This window comes from Carassius carassius, chromosome 45 (genome assembly GCF_963082965.1).
Source record: "Carassius carassius chromosome 45, fCarCar2.1, whole genome shotgun sequence".
NCBI classification, from domain to species: Eukaryota; Metazoa; Chordata; class Actinopteri; order Cypriniformes; family Cyprinidae; genus Carassius; species Carassius carassius.
The window spans coordinates 4,001,081-4,018,473 of NC_081799.1; the positions used below are offsets into that span (position 1 = coordinate 4,001,081).

Below are 17,393 nucleotides of genomic sequence, written 5' to 3' on the forward strand. Positions count from 1 at the left end.
AATATGAATGTTAAAAATGTCCCATATTTTGTATGAGTAACCAGGGTAATTTCCCTTTTTTTCAATGTTCAATGTTGACTTAAGGTATATAAATGATTATTAAGATGTTATGATCTCCATGGTCGTGCCTCCAAGCAGGTAAGCTAATCAATTCAAATTTTTTTCCCATGGCGATTATGTTGTGCTATTACACATAATAGATTTTTAATTAATCAAATCAAGACACACGGATGAGAGGGAGTATGTCTAAACACTGCGCAGTAGTCCGAGTAGCGGTAAAGGAGGCCATCAACATGGCGCCAAGTAATGACAAGTAATGACGTCACGACGCCCAAGCCTTATTTAAACACGAACGAAAACTTTTTCGCCCTCATGCGAAGACATGAATCCCAGTTATTATATGTCAACATCTGTACATCAGCCGTGAAATTTCTCATCATTAAATGTGTTCGGAGGATTTTTATGGGAGAAATGCAGTTATTTAAATAGGAATATACGCGTTAAAGTTTCCCAATTTCCAATTTAGAAACTTCGAATTTGTCGTGGTGAACCAACAGAAAGCTGCTTGATTGTGCTTTATGACAATAGACAATTAATGTTTTTGCGAATATTAAGCGAAATTTCACTAATGTGCTCGCAATTCTCATCTGCTGTTCCCTGATGTCCAAAAGAGAGGCTCATACTTTTGCCATAATGCTTTAACTCATTGACAACTGCAAGACTGCTCCATTTCTAACGGTTCCTTTTTCCTCTGGTAGTCTATGTTAAAAGCAGTTTGGCCACCTTCCAATGCCAAAGGAATCCTATTAGCCTACCTATATTACAGATTTGAACTTTGGCTTATTTCTTATTATTTAGCTTTTTGAGGTAAAAAAAACTTTTTTTTGTCCATATCTCATACATTATAATACAAAAGCATGCCATCTTTAGGAAAACTATAAGCTGGCTTTACGTTTCATTTGAACGCTGCACATTTCATGATGCAAAACCCATCAGCATCACAGTCAAAACTTTAACTACTCAATCTGTGCTAATAATGTTACCTGTAGCACCTACACAAACTAATGAAAACTGCATATAGTATAGCAAACTTGGCCCTCAAATACACACAACGCAGTATATATATGAATAAATGTGCTGTAATAGTACTAAACACCAGTCGAAACAGGAACACTGTTCAAATACAAATATTTTCCACTTATAAAATTCAAATTATTTGCTCACCAACAATAATCAGCTCATATCAAAGAATCCAAGTAAAAACCCAATACCCTGCTCTGAGTAAAACTGATGGTCAGTACACAATCTCATCAACACAAACAAACACTTCAGAAAGTCAGGATCCAGAGATCAACACGTATCTGTTTCCATCCATTAAATAAAGTCAACGCACCCTCTCCAGAAACACGCATTTGTAACTTTCTAGATGGTATAACATTGCATAACTGTATTTTTTATTTTGCCTGCAACTTGAGAACCTATGCAATATATTTCGAGAGACTAAAAATACTTCATGTATACTCATAAAAGGACAGCAGTCCATTGAATACTTTTGTGTAATATATATTATATGTGGAGGGTACAAAAAATAACAAAGCCACATTGTTGAATGAACCTTGTAGGATCTTCTTTGTTTGTGGTTTGAAAAACGCATCCGACCAAAGGCAAAAATGAGAAGTGAAAAATGAAAGATTTATCCATGTATTTGTCCACTTCGTCTCTGGACGTCCATCACTGATGTCAGTGTCCTGTAGAGAAGTGTGTTCTAACATCTGTTATATATATATTTTAAAAGAATGTGAACAAAGAATAAACCATTCCAACATTTCATGTGTACATATGAATCAAGAAAGTGTTTGCAATACCATTAACAATTTCTGTTTAAAATGGCTTCAAAAACGCCAAAGGATGCAAAGAGAAATATTCAACCTTTTAAATTAAGATTAAAGGAAAAACCAAGCGATTCAGTGAATGCATATCATGCTCTTTCCATAATTTTAGCTCTCCTGCGCTACACATAACACAACATAAACATTCCCAAATCATCTACATCAGCCATTAAATGTTCTGCATCTCAGTAAACCTCGATCCACCAGCAACGACATCCTAAAGTTACATTTCACACGCGTTTCCTGTCTTTCATCAATGGAGAAAGCCAAGCCATTGCCACCTCAGCAGGTTATTACCGCTTCTTCCTCTTCTGCTTGGATTTATTGTTATATCGGTCTGTTCTCACAAACCTCACAACATCTTTCAAGGGTGTGAACATCTGTGCCCTACTTTCATTTGTCCTCCTCATTAAAGTTTCGCTCTGAACTATATGGCAAAGTCAGGAGAATGATTTGTCTTCCTATCCCTACAGCCTGCAATTGAGATCATGTGATTAACAGGAAAACAAATGAGAGTTTCGGAGACTGCAAGACACATTTATGTAGTTCTGCTTTCTGAATGGGCTCAGGACTGAATTCATATACATGGCACAGTCGAAATGTCAATAATCTAGCTACAAATCAGTTGTCACACTATTATCTACATCTGAGCTCCTTCTACTAATAACATCATATTATCCCATATTTTCCATTCTTTTCCAAGTTCTCCTTAGCCTTAGTGAATTCAAATGCAATGTGATCTTCATACTAATCATAAATGACAAAAGTCTAAAAAAAAATCCCATTTTCTCAAAGCGTATCAGCACAAAAGAAAAAGCAATAACTTGGTCGTGAGAATGTGAAGCGGTATAGTATCTGTAGTCTTTGGGTTTTTTTTTTCATAGTCTCCTGAAACAAATCTTCAGAGAGGTGGGAATTGCTGTTGGGGTTTGACTTCCCAATAAATACTTGTGTTTGTCCTGTTGCACATTTTCCCTCTGGGTTTTCTCTCTTTTTCCTTCTTTTTGGGATACAATGGAAATGTAGTTTACTCTTCCTCCTCCTCCTCCTCTTCCTCTTCCTCTTCCTCAGCCTCTTCCTGGTTGGCGTAGATTCCCGCCTCCCACCGGAGGGCCATGTTACTTTTTCTGCGAGTGACACGCGTTGCCTCCAGAACCTTAAGATAAATATAAAAATATGTGTTAATGGACGTTTTTTTTTTTTTTCTTTATGTGATGATATTTTCACTTTTTATATATAAAGATACAAAAACATTTGAAGAAGAAATTTATCTTTCAACCATAAACTGATGTTGACTTACAATGATATTTTAAATACTGTGTATAAAACTTTTGTTGTAGAAAGGCTACAACTCATTTAACCCTTAATTTTAATATTTCGTTATTTAATATAATAATAATAATAATTATTATGAATATATTTGTTATTATTTATGCATGTCAAAAATAACAAATAAAAATGTATGTTATAGAAGGACAGGGTTATATGTTATATTGTTATACCATGCTATACTGTGGCTATACTTTATTTATATTGAGCAGAAAAATAAATAAAATAAAAAGTTATCCATTTTTAAAGACATTTAGTTATTAAAATATCAATCACACGTCATGTGCAAACATACACACTAGATGGTCCATTTTAGAGCACACCTGTTGTGAACACGCAATACAAGCTAAAGTGCGAACACAGCATAAAAGCAGACAAAATAATGCAGAAAAGAGAACAATCATGCTGTTTCAAAAGAAATATAGTTGTAAAAACAGCTGCCAAGTGTTACACTCACAGGGGCCTTTGTGTCTTATTTTAGTGAACCTAAATGTCCAATCTGAAGTTCTTTAATAACGTCAACATTATATAAAATCTAAAAACACAAAAACACATTTGGGTTGTAATAATAGGACTCTAAATGGAGGTGCTGAAATGATCAAATGAAGACTGGACATTAGGTTTCATGGGAATGGATCGTGACTCTGCACTTTGGATATACAGTAGATCATGATGGTGCAAATACTTTGACTATTTCAAAATGTGGCTCTGTACAATGTTTATGTAATGAATTATGCAATGATACCATTGTGACGAGTGGAGCGGGGCCGAGAGCCGTGGGAACGGAGCGAGGCCGGTGGAGTGATTGGAAATGAGCGACACCTGCTCCACTCACCGGTCTCGAGTCCCACGGAGGAGATCGGAAGGATATAAAAGAGGAGCGACGACAGTGAAGGACGAGAGAGGACCAGGCCTGGAGTTTATTTTGTGTTTTGGTTTTGTTTGTGCGCAACAGTCATCTGCGAGGGGCTGTCGTGCTGTTTTGTGTTTATTTTATTATTAAAGTTTTGATTTAAATGTCCGGCAGTTCCTGCCTACTTCTTCCCGTGACTATGAAGGTTTTTATATCGTACCAATATACAATACAATGATTTCTCAGGAACATTTTTCATAAGTCAAAGTATTTGGCAAGGCTACAAGCCACCCCCCCCCCCCAAAAAAACCAAACAAACATGCAATAACACAGATGAAGACACAGTGAAGTTTGAAGCAAGCATTCTACAAGTACCTCAGTTGTAACTGAGCGGACATACTGACGAGAGAGAAAGAGGAAGAATCCGTTAATGTGCAAACACTTGCTATTGTGTAGAGAACAGCTTCTGAAAGTAGGTCAGCTCACACCAAATAATTAGGTTTCTTTCATACGTGTGTACACATGAATACAGATCATATTAGCTAATGACTGCATTTGAAATGACTAGGTTTTTCAAGGAGCAGGTGTATAGACTATATTTATTCAAATATACCACAAGACATGTCTTTCTATATTTAGATCTGTGGTTAACCAATATAGTGCAACATAAAGCTGCAGTAATTGTCATTTATTTTGCATTCAGAACTGAAAGTGAATTCAATCCTCAAAGACAAATAATATTACCACTACTGTGATTCTGTTACTTTACAAGCATTATTATAATGGAATGTGATACTGTCAGTGCAGCGAAGTTGCAAAACACAGGTACTTTATAGTTTGTTCTCCAAATAATAGTTTTTTAAAGAAGAAATGTATATTTGATATCTGAGGAAGCAAAAGGGGAAGGATTGTGTTTGACATGAAACAGTGTGTCCTCAGTATGCATTCTGTGGTGGTTTTTCATGTGAATTCAGTTTCTAAATGAGCTGGAAAGTCCCGTTTCTTCACTTTCTTAGCATGAGATGAAATAGAGGACATCAGACAGGATTATAATAGCAAATGGATGTTTGAGAGAATGCAAGTGTAGACAAGGAAAAACCACAGACAATGAATTATACCACTGATTAGCACCATTAAGAAAAGAACCTGGCCATAAGAGACTTACACTGTTGTCCTCAGATTTCTCTCTGCGCTTGACCTTGTGTGTCTCGTAGTCCTCCATCAAAGTCTGCATGAAGTTCTTGGGTCGCTGTCCTCCAGAATCATCACTGCCCAGATCAGACAGCGGCGAGGGCAGAGCTCCATCTGAAGAGCACGGCGATGCTGGAGGAACTTGACGAACCTTCTCTATCTTACCTGCAGACAGAAGAAAACAAAACAGAATAATGAATGAATTTTCAAGAAATCCATATAATTTGATATTTCTTTATTTATATTGTAGGGTGTAAAATGACTTTCATACAATCTTGGCATTTTTCACAAGATCCATTCAAACTCTTGTTTCTGTTTTTTTTTTTTTTTTTTTTACATTCCATTCCGAGCACTGATATGGAAATGAGGTCTGGATTAATTTGGAATTTAAGTATGTTTCAGCAAAATACTTTTTCCATCACTCATCATTTTAGAGGACATTAGAGGTCCCAGAGTCCCAGAGTCCCAGACACATTCTTGATGATGACCCAAGTATGACTACTAGAGGCACAGAGAACTCAGTGTAGAAACCCACAATGTGGTTCCTCATCTCATTAAATCAAGGGAATCTGAGAGAAAACCATGCCAGAAAAACCAAACCAAGCATAAATAAGTTATTTATATCAAAAACAAGGCAGAATAAAAGAGCAGCATAATATATTATTATATGTATTTTTTGTATACAGGTCATAGATTGTTACATATTTATTACATGATATTCTCTGAAACTGAAAGTGCCATTATTTTAATTTACTGACATTGGTAACTGCTTTGGAAAATAACATTTAACTGTAGAAAGTAAGTACCTCCTTATAAGAAGTCTACTGTATATTTGTCCTCTACAGATCCCTGTAATTATACCAAAAGATAGCTATAAACAAACACTATGGTATTTAGCATTCAAGCTAAAAGTTAGCTAAAAGAAAGGACTCATTCTTTCCTTATTACACCACTAGAGGGCAGACATAAGCTTCTCCAGTACAGAACATCATCAAGAATGCGACGTGGACAGTGGCCAACAGGAACAGCACACAATGACATTAAACACTGTGCTGCTGAGCATTACATCTAGCTCCATGCTAAATAAAGCCTCAATGGGACAATGGAGTGCAAACATGCTTCTTACCAATCATGCATAAACAGGAACAAGTACAGCCGGTTGTAATTTTTTTTTTTACATCAAACCTACACAAATTTAAAGTGTTAGTGGTCACTAGAACTGAAAACCTTGATTATGTTATTCATATAGCCACACAGTATTATCTAGCTAATTATTCAGAGGAGTCATCACTCATCATGTTCATACAGTAAAAAAAAAACACCACCTCCCCTGTCGCTGTGCTGCAGTTTTCCTAAAACCCTCTTCAAAAAGCACAGCTTGCAAAAGTGTCTCAGGATGAACAGCCGGTGCAGACCCATGGGACACAGTGTGCAAGGAATCTAAACTAAAGAAGCTCTATAAAGAAAACGTCCAGGATTCCAGTTACATGACTGAAAATCTCCAGCTAATTAACATCAAAGCTCAGAGCTAGAAATCAGAACCTTTGGTTTTAGCTGCTTTGCCCCTTACAAAAAATAACCATGGTTTTATTATAGTAAAACTGTAGTAACCCATGGTTTTTTGGCGTGTTGACTACCATTTGTATAACCACAGATTTACTACAAATACCATGGTTAAACTATGGTTAATTTAGCAAAACCATGGTTAATTTTCATACACCATCAGAGGAAGATGCATTGATTACTAATTGAAGTACATAATTTACTGGTGCAATCAATGTAAAAACATACAAAGAAAAGCTGTAGTATGAGTACTAATTTATATAGCTTGTCCTACAGGGCTATCAATTGGGATAAGGGTTCATAAACTGAGAAATCAAAATTGCACTATAAAACATCCTGTGAGTTTCAAAACTCAAAACTTAGTCGTAATGTACGACTATGTAATAGTGTGGCTAAACATTGCCTCCGCAGAAGAAGATCAGTGAGTGCTTTTACATCATTGCCTGATTAGCCCAGTCCTTGGCTGTTTAACCCCACCCACCGATTCTACATCACTGCCTGTTTAACCCCGCCCACTGATTCTACATCATTGCCCGATTAGCCCAGTCCTTGGCTGTTTAGCCCTAAACACCGATTCTACATCACTGCCTGATTAGCCCAAGCCTTTGTCTGTTTAGCCCTGCCCACCGATTCTACATCACTGCCTGATTAGCCCAGCCTTTGTCTGTTTAGCCCTGCCCACCGATCCTACATCACTGCCTGATTAGCCCAGCCTTTGTCTGTTTAGCCCTGCCCACCGATTCTACATCACTGCCTGTTTAGCCCAGCCTTTGTCTGTTTAGCCCTGCCCACCGATTCTACATCACTGGCTGATTAGCCCAGCCTTTGTCTGTTTAGCCCTGCCCACCGATTCTACATCACTGCCTGTTTAGCCCAGCCTTTGTCTGTTTAGCCCTGCCCACCGATTCTACATCACTGGCTGATTAGCCCAGCCTTTGTCTGTTTAGCCCTGCCCACCGATTCTACATCACTGGCTGATTAGCCCAGCCTTTGTCTGTTTAGCCCTGCCCACCTATTCTACATCACTGGCTGATTAGCCCAGCCTTTGTCTGTTTAGCCCTGCCCACCGATTCTACATCACTGCCTGTTTAGCCCAGCCTTTGTCTGTTTAGACCCGCCCACCGATTCTACATCACTGCCTGATTAGCCCAGCCTTTGTCTGTTTAGCCCCGCCCACCGATTCTACATCACTGCCTGTTTAGCCCAGCCTTTGTCTGTTTAGCCCCGCCCACCGATTCTACATCACTGCCTGATTAGCCCAGCCTTTGTCTGTTTAGCCCCGCCCACCGATTCTACATCACTGTCTGATTAGCCCAGCCTTTGTCTGTTTAGCCCCGCCCACCGATTCTACATCACTGCCTGTTTAGCCCAGCCCTTGTCTGTTTAGCCCCGCCCACCGATTCTACATCACTGCCTGTTTAGCCCAGCCTTTGTCTGTTTAGCCCTGCCCACCGATTCTACATCACTGCCTGTTTAGCCCAGCCTTTGTCTGTTTAGCCCTGCCCACCGATTCTACATAACAGCCTGATTAGCCCAGCCCTTGTCTGTTTAGCCCCGCCCACCGACTCTACATCATTGCCTGATTAGCCCAGCCCTTGTCCATTTAGCCCCGCCCACCGATTCTACATAACTGCCTGATTAGCCCAGCCTTTGTCTGTTTAGCCCTGCCCACCGATTCTACATCACTGCCTAATTAGCCCAGCCTTTGTCTGTTTAGCCCTGCCCACCGATTCTACATCACTGCCTGTTTAGCCCCGCCCACCGATTCTACATCACTGCCTGATTAGCCCAGCCTTTGTCTGTTTAGCCCTGCCCACCGATTCTACATTACTGCCTGTTTAGCCCAGCCTTTGTCTGTTTAGCCCTGCCCACCGATTCTACATCACTGCCTGATTAGCCCAGCCCTTGTCTGTTTAGCCCAGCCCACCGACTCTACATCATTGCCTGATTAGCCCAGCCCTTGTCTGTTTAGCCCGTCACCGATTCTACATCACTGCCTGTTTAACCCCGCCCACTGATTCTACATCACTGCCTGTTTAACCCCGCCCACCGATTCTACATCCCTTCCTGTTTAACCCCACCCACCGATTTTGCATCACTGACTGATTAGCCCAGCCCTTGTCTGTTAAGCCCTGCCCACCGATTCCACATCACTGCCTGTTTAATCCCGCCCATCAATTCACACATGGAGAACAACAAATGTCGGTCTACAGAGAAACCAAACGATACATTTTATTTGATTGATTGATTTTTAATTAAGTGCCAGACTATGTCAATAAGAATTTGGTTCTTCATTCATTTCATTTAACAGCGGATTCATTTACAAACAAGGCACAGTTCAACACAGGATTTTCAGAAAAACTCAAACTAAAATAAGATACTTTGTCAAAAGTACTGACTTAGGTACCAGTCGGCCAATCACAGTCACATCTGTTGAGTCTAAGAATCCGCTCAACAGCACTAAATATTAGTGGGAAATAGACGTTTTAAAAATTCTGATGAGTGGGGTCAAAACAGGACAGAAAATAACCTATTATTTCTAAAATGTGTTTTTTTTAAATGTAAAAATCATGATAAACTTGATAGTTTAGAGTCTTCAAATAACGTTTCACACATATATCAGACTTATCATTCTGAGTGTTCAATTATTGTTGCGATGATTGCATAAAATGGTTGGATATAATCATACCCGGTGCTGTCTTCCCAGCAAGGACCAGTTTGTTCGGCTGGGTGCCGGACTTTAGCTTCTGTGTACGGGGCAGGTGCAATGTTTGTGCCTGTCGTTGTCTCTTCAATTCTTCCTCACGCTCTTGGGCCGCCCGAATCTCCTCTTCAATCATGGACAGGGTTCTCTGTTTGCGTGAGCGCAGTTTGAATGGTCCTGAGGTGACCTCTGTTTCCTGAGAACGAGTGACAGCTGCGGTGCTCCTGAGCTCTGCTGCTTCAGAGTACTTACTGAAATAGCTGAATTCTGGTTTCTCACTTGCTGGTGGAGAGGGACTGGGAGGTTTGTAAGTGTTCACTGGGATAACCGGGGCAGCTTGAACTACAGTTATCTGAGGAACAATTGTTTTCTTCTCCTCCAGGGGAGATGGCACTTTGGGAGGTGGCGTTACAGCAGATCTCTCCACTAAAGGTTGGGGTTGTGGTTCAATACTTTCCACATGTCTCTCAGGAATGGGGGATGAATGTTGTGTGGCCTGCAAAGGCTCCCATTTGTCATTTTGCTGAGCAATGGCTTGCTGGATAGCGTTTTGGACAAGAATACCTGCATGGTATTCCAGCTCTTCTTCCGTCAAGCAATCTGCCTGATAAGACCCACTCTGTTCACTTGGAGATTTGATTCCACTTTCATTTTTTCCATTGATTGGTGTAGTGGCCATTGGAGTTGAGGGAAAAGAGTATTCCCCAAGAGAGTTTTCCAAATAGGCACTCACGGTCTCATTTGATGCACCACTGTCGCTTATGTTGTCCATACTGAAGTCATTGGAGAGCGTCTCAAGTACAGTGGTGTCCTGAGATCGAAGGGATAGGTCATCTAATCCGGAGTCGATTTCTTCCATATGGTAAGAGCTGTTCAAAGAGCGTTGACACAAATCAGAGTCCTCTTCCTTCACAATGGTCATCACTGCCCGGGCACAAGTAAATTCATCATCTTTCAACTCATTCTGAGCCAAATTTTCTTTGGGTGGCATGGCAGATTCTTCAGAGCAGCAGTAAATCTTTTCAGCTTTGACTGTAGAAACTTCACTTCCATTGTAGGATGTGACCCCTTCTTGATTGGCAACTGTAACAGAACCGCATGGCCTCTCTAAATGTGTGACCTCTGAAGTCCTGAAGAAAGGTTTGGCAGAGTAAAGCTGTGGTGCCACATTCCTCTTAGGGGCTGTGGGCTGCTTGCTATGTTCAATCTGCAGAAATTGCTTGCGTGCAGCAGAAAAGTCTGAAATCTCTTCCATGACAACATCCTCCTTATTTTCTATTTCAGTTTGGGTAAAGAAGGTTGTCTGTCTGGGTGCAGCTTGTGGCATAAGGTTGACTTCGTTTCTCATCTGCTTCCTCTCCTCATATCTTCGAAGCGACTCCAGTTGCTCTGGCTCTAGCTCCTCTTCCAGTGTCTTTTCCTGAGGTGGGTTCCACCATTTTGCTGCAATTCCAGGATTCTTCTTGACTGCTTGACCCCGGATGAGTTCCAGCCTTTCCCTCTCTAGCTCTTCAATCTCCTCTGAGGGTCTGATTTTCTTCACCCGAACTTCTTTCTTAGTTGGGGTGTCGAATAGTTTCGATGGTTTCTTCTCTTCATGAAATGGTCGGAGCTCAAAACGGGCCTCTTTCTTGATTGCTGTCCTAGGTGACTCAGGTGACCTTGTGCAGTCCATTGTATGACCATTGGGTTTGGTGTTGAAGTTGTCCTCAACAAAAGTGGTCTGTTTTTTTCCTTCTAAAACAACTTCATGGTTGTGTAAGGGAAATGTGTCACAAGTACGCACAGATGGTCCAGTTCCATGAACTTGAATTGACTTAATATCAGGGGAACTTGTCCCATTTGAAGTCATTTCTGCCCTGGGATCACAACAGTTGGCCTCAAGGACCTCATCCAGGTAAAGGATTTCCTTGGCAACTTCGCTGTCCATTCCTTCTCTTCCATGTCTCACTATGTTCTGTCCACTGCTCTCATAACTTTGCTGAGAGTCGGTCTGAGTTTCAAGCTCCATACTGCTCTCACTGGATATCAGACTCACAGAATCGAAAAAACTCACAGTCTTCAGGCTTCTCTCGCTTTTCAGCTCACTGTCATCCTCTGAGAGTACAGGGGACTTCTGGGGAAATAAAACAGAGGTCACATTAGTTTAAACATGGATTTATGCAATTCTTCTTCACAATAAACACTGCATTATGGATGGGCATGCACACTTGAGGAATCACATATTTGGCAGCAATGTGAGAGCAAGGATTGAGCATTTCTATAATTGCAAGACATGACCTTTTTCAAAACTTAAGACATTCCATACCTTCAAAATTTAGTAACACTTTTTCTGCACAACTGGGTTTGTTTGACGTCAAAGTTTGGTTGGTTTGGATTGCATGCATTGTTTTCTGAAGCTGTGTGTGCACATGTAATCCACACTCAAGTCTGCTTGAGGTGTTCTGGGATGTAGTTCTTGTGAACTCTTGCTGTTGATATGAATGAAATTTGCATGCAAAAAAGGCATAATTTACAATAGTGTAAGATGATGCAATGGCAAAATATGTGCATGGGTAGACCCCTGTCCCAAACCAAGTACTTGGTTTGCTTTTTTTTTTTTTGCATACGTACTGTACTTAAAATGATGAAATGTCCCAATTATATTAGTTGCTACACTGCCAGTTGTATGAACATCAGAGAAGGAAATACTGCTTGTGACCATCATGCATAATATAGGTTATCTGTGATAAAATGTGGAAGATAATGGGTTTGTTGAACTCTGACCTGTGCTATCTGATCCTGAGTATTAATAATATAAGGTCTCTTCAGAGGTCTACAATGGTATAATGGAGTTGCAAAAGTTTTGAATTAGAAGAAAACATGAACCAAAATAGTATTGGAATTTGTGCTTATCTTTTTGGAAAATCCCCTTTACCTGCAATAGAACATAAAGTACATATATATTTTCAGTTATGATTTCTTCTTTTTGCTGGAAGGATTTACATTCATGTACTTGGCAGAGACATTCATCCAAAGCAAGCTACAACTGATCTCCTAAGTTTCAAACCAACGACCTTGCATTGCTCTAAGGGTTAAGTTACAGAAACATCATAAGCAAGACTGTAATAGTTTATGAGAAACACAATTGGTTCACAAGCTAAATTGAAGAAATCACTAAAAGAAATAGAGAAAAGAGAAGGTTTTGCACGCCTTAGTTTTCAATATGCCCCTCCATGTCCATGTCTAATGTGTGTAAGTGGGTAATAGGCCCTAATTATGTACTAAAAGAAAAACACAGATGTCTAGACTATGTAGACTCTCTTTATTTACAGAGCACTAATTGCAGAGGTTCTTGTACTTCGTGGATCTGGTACTGAAACCTTTAAGTGGTCTGGTAACCCTGTGGGAGATGGCTGAGATGCATTTGCAGAATGAAGCACTGCATGGTCTCCTCAGGGGAAAATGCCACTTATTACGCTGAGCTTTGCTTTCATTGCTGCTCATTCACCAGATGGGACAGACCTTTTTAAATTAAAAACTCTGACAGAGCCTTTTGTACTTACACAATGTGACATCATTTTCAGTATCCCAGGTTTAGGTTCATCAATTGGTATGAACTGAAATAATGCTGAGATTATTGTGGAATGACAATCTTGTTAACATTTTTGTTGACTGTTATTAGTCCGCATGAGTTTTTATTTTATGCTTTCATGTTTAATCTTGGCCACAAGATTATGCTGGTCTGCTGTTCCAGCTGCATGAAATGCCTTTGCTGATATTGGTTCCAAGTTTGGAAAACACAGGGTGCCATACCTACATAAACAGCACTCCAGAAAAGTTTAAGCAAACCTTTAACATACAAAATCACAGTATCAATACAAGATACTAACAATGTGAGAGAGTTATTGCTTGTTAGACCTGTCTAAAGTGCAGTATTACTGAACCAAACCACTCTATTCTCTAGTAAACAGAGGCCATGGCAGGAATTCGGTTTCTTTGCTCAGCATTTATGTTTTAGAGGTGAGCATGCATGCCTGAGCAATTTCACTTGTTTGCTGTTGTTTGAAATTTGGTGTTCCTGAAAAGGCTAGTCAGAGACCTGTTTAAAAAAGCAGTAATATAACCTGCCATAAATGGAAAAGCATAATAAACTAGTGGGAATGAAGCATAGAGATGTTATTTTTACTGGACAGCCTAGAAAAGAGGAATTTGTTTCAACTCAAAGCCAAGTGCTATTTCAGGTGATGGTGTGTTCATTGCCACATAAAGTAAACCTATTTCTGTTTAAACACTGGGCGGAACAAAACCTGTATTACATCATTGTATATTTTTATTCTAACAATTGTACAATTCTTACAAAATCACCAACTATAAAACAGTTACATATTCTCAAAATACTGGATTGCTCTAAATGGGAAAAACATTTTATGCCCAAGCCTGTAAGAGCGAATCTGAAGAATTAATTCAGATCAAACAAGTGTAATAACGTCCTTCTTATCTCAAACTGCAGTGTGTATGAGTAGCAGGCACATGATGTCTTTAATGTGGCATGAGTTCAATAAGACCCTTTTCTTCAGTCGCACAGACCACCCTTCCCCTCCGGGTGTGTTCACAAGCTTTCAGCCCAAACTCATACTAAATAATGACATTAGGAAGTCATGTGAACTTCCCCGAGGCTGTGAAAAACAGACTAGGACAGATTTACAGACAGAGAGTGAATGTTTATCATTTTGAATTGTCTGGAGAAACTGTTTTGTTACCTCAAACAACCTGGCTTATCAACTGATTTATTATAAGTTCATTTATAAGGCATATATGCCACTCCTTGTTTATTATAGAAGATGAAAAGACGTGTCCCGTTCAATTAGCTCTCATAACAATGGGTTCTAACAGAGATCTGAATAATATATAACATCAACTGTTTGGTTACCAACATTCTTCAGAATATCTTCTTTTGTGCTCAACAGAGGACAGAAACTCATACAGGTTTGGAACCACGTAATAAACAGTGACAGACAAAGCTTTCATGTTTGAAACATCCATTTAAGTCTCTTGCTCAGGTTTTTCTCATGAAAAAAAAAATTGCAATTTCATTAGTTCTCAATAGTATCCCAAACAATGCTCAGATTTGTCAAGAGACTGTATGTAATTTTAATATGAGGTCAAACATTGCTCATCATAATTAAGTGAAAAACAACAGTAACCATCAATGCTTATCTTCAGAAAAGAGTCAGACATGAACTACAGCATTGCAAACCTTCGTTCTACAAGTGTTCAAATAAAGTGTTCGAAAAAAAAAGTTTTAATGAGGAAATTAACTAACCACATGAAGCAAAAATACTGACTAAACTATATGACTGACTGAATATGCAAAATCAGTATACTTAACATTTATTGCAAAATATTTAAGTATTACAGATATAGCCAGTGTTTGAGTGACCAAATCAAATGACAAAGCTTTTTTTGTCGCATTGGTAATAGCGACTCGTCTGATTGCTGAAGCTCTGTTCAGGATTATGGATAGTGTAGTTCTTTAAGTTTTTGTTTTATTAAATCACATCACTACAGAAGCATACTGTATACCAACAAACCTCAGAGCTCATAGTAAGTCTATAGTGAAATTTCACTAAAAACTTGTCTTTCTTATCTAACCCATGATATTCACATCCATTTAATGCTCTATACTGTTACTATTTGTGAAAATGTATTTCTTAAGTAATCTTAGATGAAACATGCAAGCCAAAGCTGGTTCGTTAAAGAAGTTTTGAAAGAGCAACCTGTAAGCATTACCTCCTGGGTTCTTCATTTTTTTCTATTTAATAACCATAAGCCGATCACATATATATCTGCTGAGGCTGTACATTAAAATATGTGGCCCTGAGCAGCAGTCAGATGTGAAGGACATCAGACGAACACACACACACACACACACACACACACACACACACACACACACACACACACACACACACACACACACACACACACACACACACACACACACACACACACACACACAAACCCCCTCTGACATTCCCAGCATAGTTCAGCTGTCTTCCAGACTCCGGCAGTCTTACAGAAGTGATGAAGGATACTCAGCCCTGCCTCAACCTAACTAAACCTGCAAAAGAACGAGATGGATGGAGATAAACTCCTTGTATATTTATATAACTTTATGTGCTTAAGGGCAAAGTGCGTCATATTTGTCATTTTACATTTACTGAAACTATATATATAACTATATATATATATATATATTCTATATTAAATAGAATACTATAGCTCTACACTCTTAAAAATTAAGGTGCTTCACAATGCCATAGAGGAACCTTTTTGTCTAAATGGTTCCATAAAGAACCTTTAACTAACATCTAAAGAACCTTTCTGTTTCACAAAAGGTTCTTTGTGGCGAAAGAAGATTCTTCAAATTATAAAAAGGTAAGAAGCAGATGGTTCTTTTGACTAAATGGTTCTTTGTGGAAACAAACATGGTTTAAAAAAATAAAAGTTCCTAAATTTGTTTCTCAGTGTGAAGAACTTAAAAAAAATCTCAAGAACCTTTCTACATTATAAAGAATCTTTTGTGGAACAGAAAGGTTCCAGGGATGTTAAAGGTTCTTCATGAAACCTTAACGCCAATAAAAACCTTTATTTTAAGAGTATAAACTCTCACTGTACGTCTACAGTTAAGTTATTTTTCCTAAGGGATTCCAGTCGAAACATCTCATGCAGCTGATACACAAATGAAACACAACTGAATCTCCTGAGCTATGAATGTGCAATCACTTTTCTCAGACTCGAATCTGAAACTACACTTTCTATATATTTAGGCCCATATGTCTAAACCCCTATTCCAGAGTTTTTTCTTACCTTTTTCATACTTTTCCAAATTTGTAAACAGATTTCTGCCACCAAATCACAGATCCTTTACATGAAAAAGAAAACTCAGTCCAGACTAGAAGTCCTGAGTGTCCCGTTGTCAAAGCTGAGTTCTCCAACACATCAAACTATAAGCCTTTGAGGAAACCCAGTGAAACCCTGCCCAGAACAACACAACGGAGGGCTTTTCCTGGCCACTGCTTCCACCCCCGCCCCTCTTCCTCGTGTGTGTGTCTGTGTCCCGCATGTGTGGTTTAAGAGTTAGGGGTGTGGTCTCTTCCTGTACTCACACAGAGAAGCGCTCTGTCAGAGCCGCCCTCCAAACGCCCTTCACTGACCTGGACAGAGGGAGTCTCCAGACTCCTCTAGTAAGGCCCGCAGACACCTTACAAGGAAAGACGCAGTATGGCTGGGTGGGCATCTGTCCTCTGGGTGGAAAATTTTTCACCGCTGACTCAAAAATGACTCCCTGACTGGATTCTCTTACTCATATTAGATAAGTTTACAAGTTTGGGAAGTTGATACAGATGGAATTTCACCACGGCACAGCAAAAATATGCTATTGGAAATATGCTATGGTTTAATTTCTACACCTTTATTTCTATAGTTTAATATATTACAAAATTAAAATAAACATTTGTTTAAAATATAACAAATTTAAATACTCTAAGGCAGGCTGCATTCAAGTGTTTTGATATTGATATTGCAAGAATTTGAACGTACAGGACAAATTGATAATTTTTGTGAATTTATATTGAAAATTTCATAACTATGATTCTTAGCACACTGTTTAAAACTTAATCTCATTTCCATAACCATGCGTCTAAACACACATAAGTAGACTTTTACAAAAGTGCACTTTAAGTATATATAAGTATATATCAGAGTATAATTTTAACTGTTGTGTCATTCAATATTGCATTTAAAGTTAATATATTTTAAATGTACAAAATTTCAACTTAATTACAAAGGTGCGATTACAAATGTAATTATAATTGATTTT

At 39.0% G+C, this 17,393-nt stretch overlaps 1 protein-coding gene across 6 annotated transcripts in view; it reads right to left on the reverse strand.

The window, feature by feature from the left end:
- Nucleotides 1-1,547: 1,547 nt before the first annotated feature.
- Nucleotides 1,548-17,393, reverse strand: part of LOC132127640 (A-kinase anchor protein 2-like) — an 83,666-nt gene continuing 67,820 nt past the window's right edge. For 4 of the 6 annotated variants that reach the window (XM_059539616.1, XM_059539613.1, XM_059539615.1 and 1 more), the window contains 4 exons: nucleotides 9,515-11,645; nucleotides 5,237-5,427; nucleotides 4,447-4,470; nucleotides 1,548-3,045 (listed from right to left, as the gene is read on the reverse strand). In XM_059539616.1, coding sequence (XP_059395599.1) covers nucleotides 2,917-3,045; nucleotides 4,447-4,470; nucleotides 5,237-5,427; nucleotides 9,515-11,645 — 2,475 coding nt within the window. In that variant the 3' untranslated portion in view covers nucleotides 1,548-2,916. Of the gene's footprint in view, nucleotides 3,046-4,446; nucleotides 4,471-5,236; nucleotides 5,428-9,514; nucleotides 11,646-16,381; nucleotides 16,609-17,393 lie in introns of those variants that run through there. The other 2 variants (XM_059539618.1, XM_059539614.1) reach the window with 2 other exon arrangements.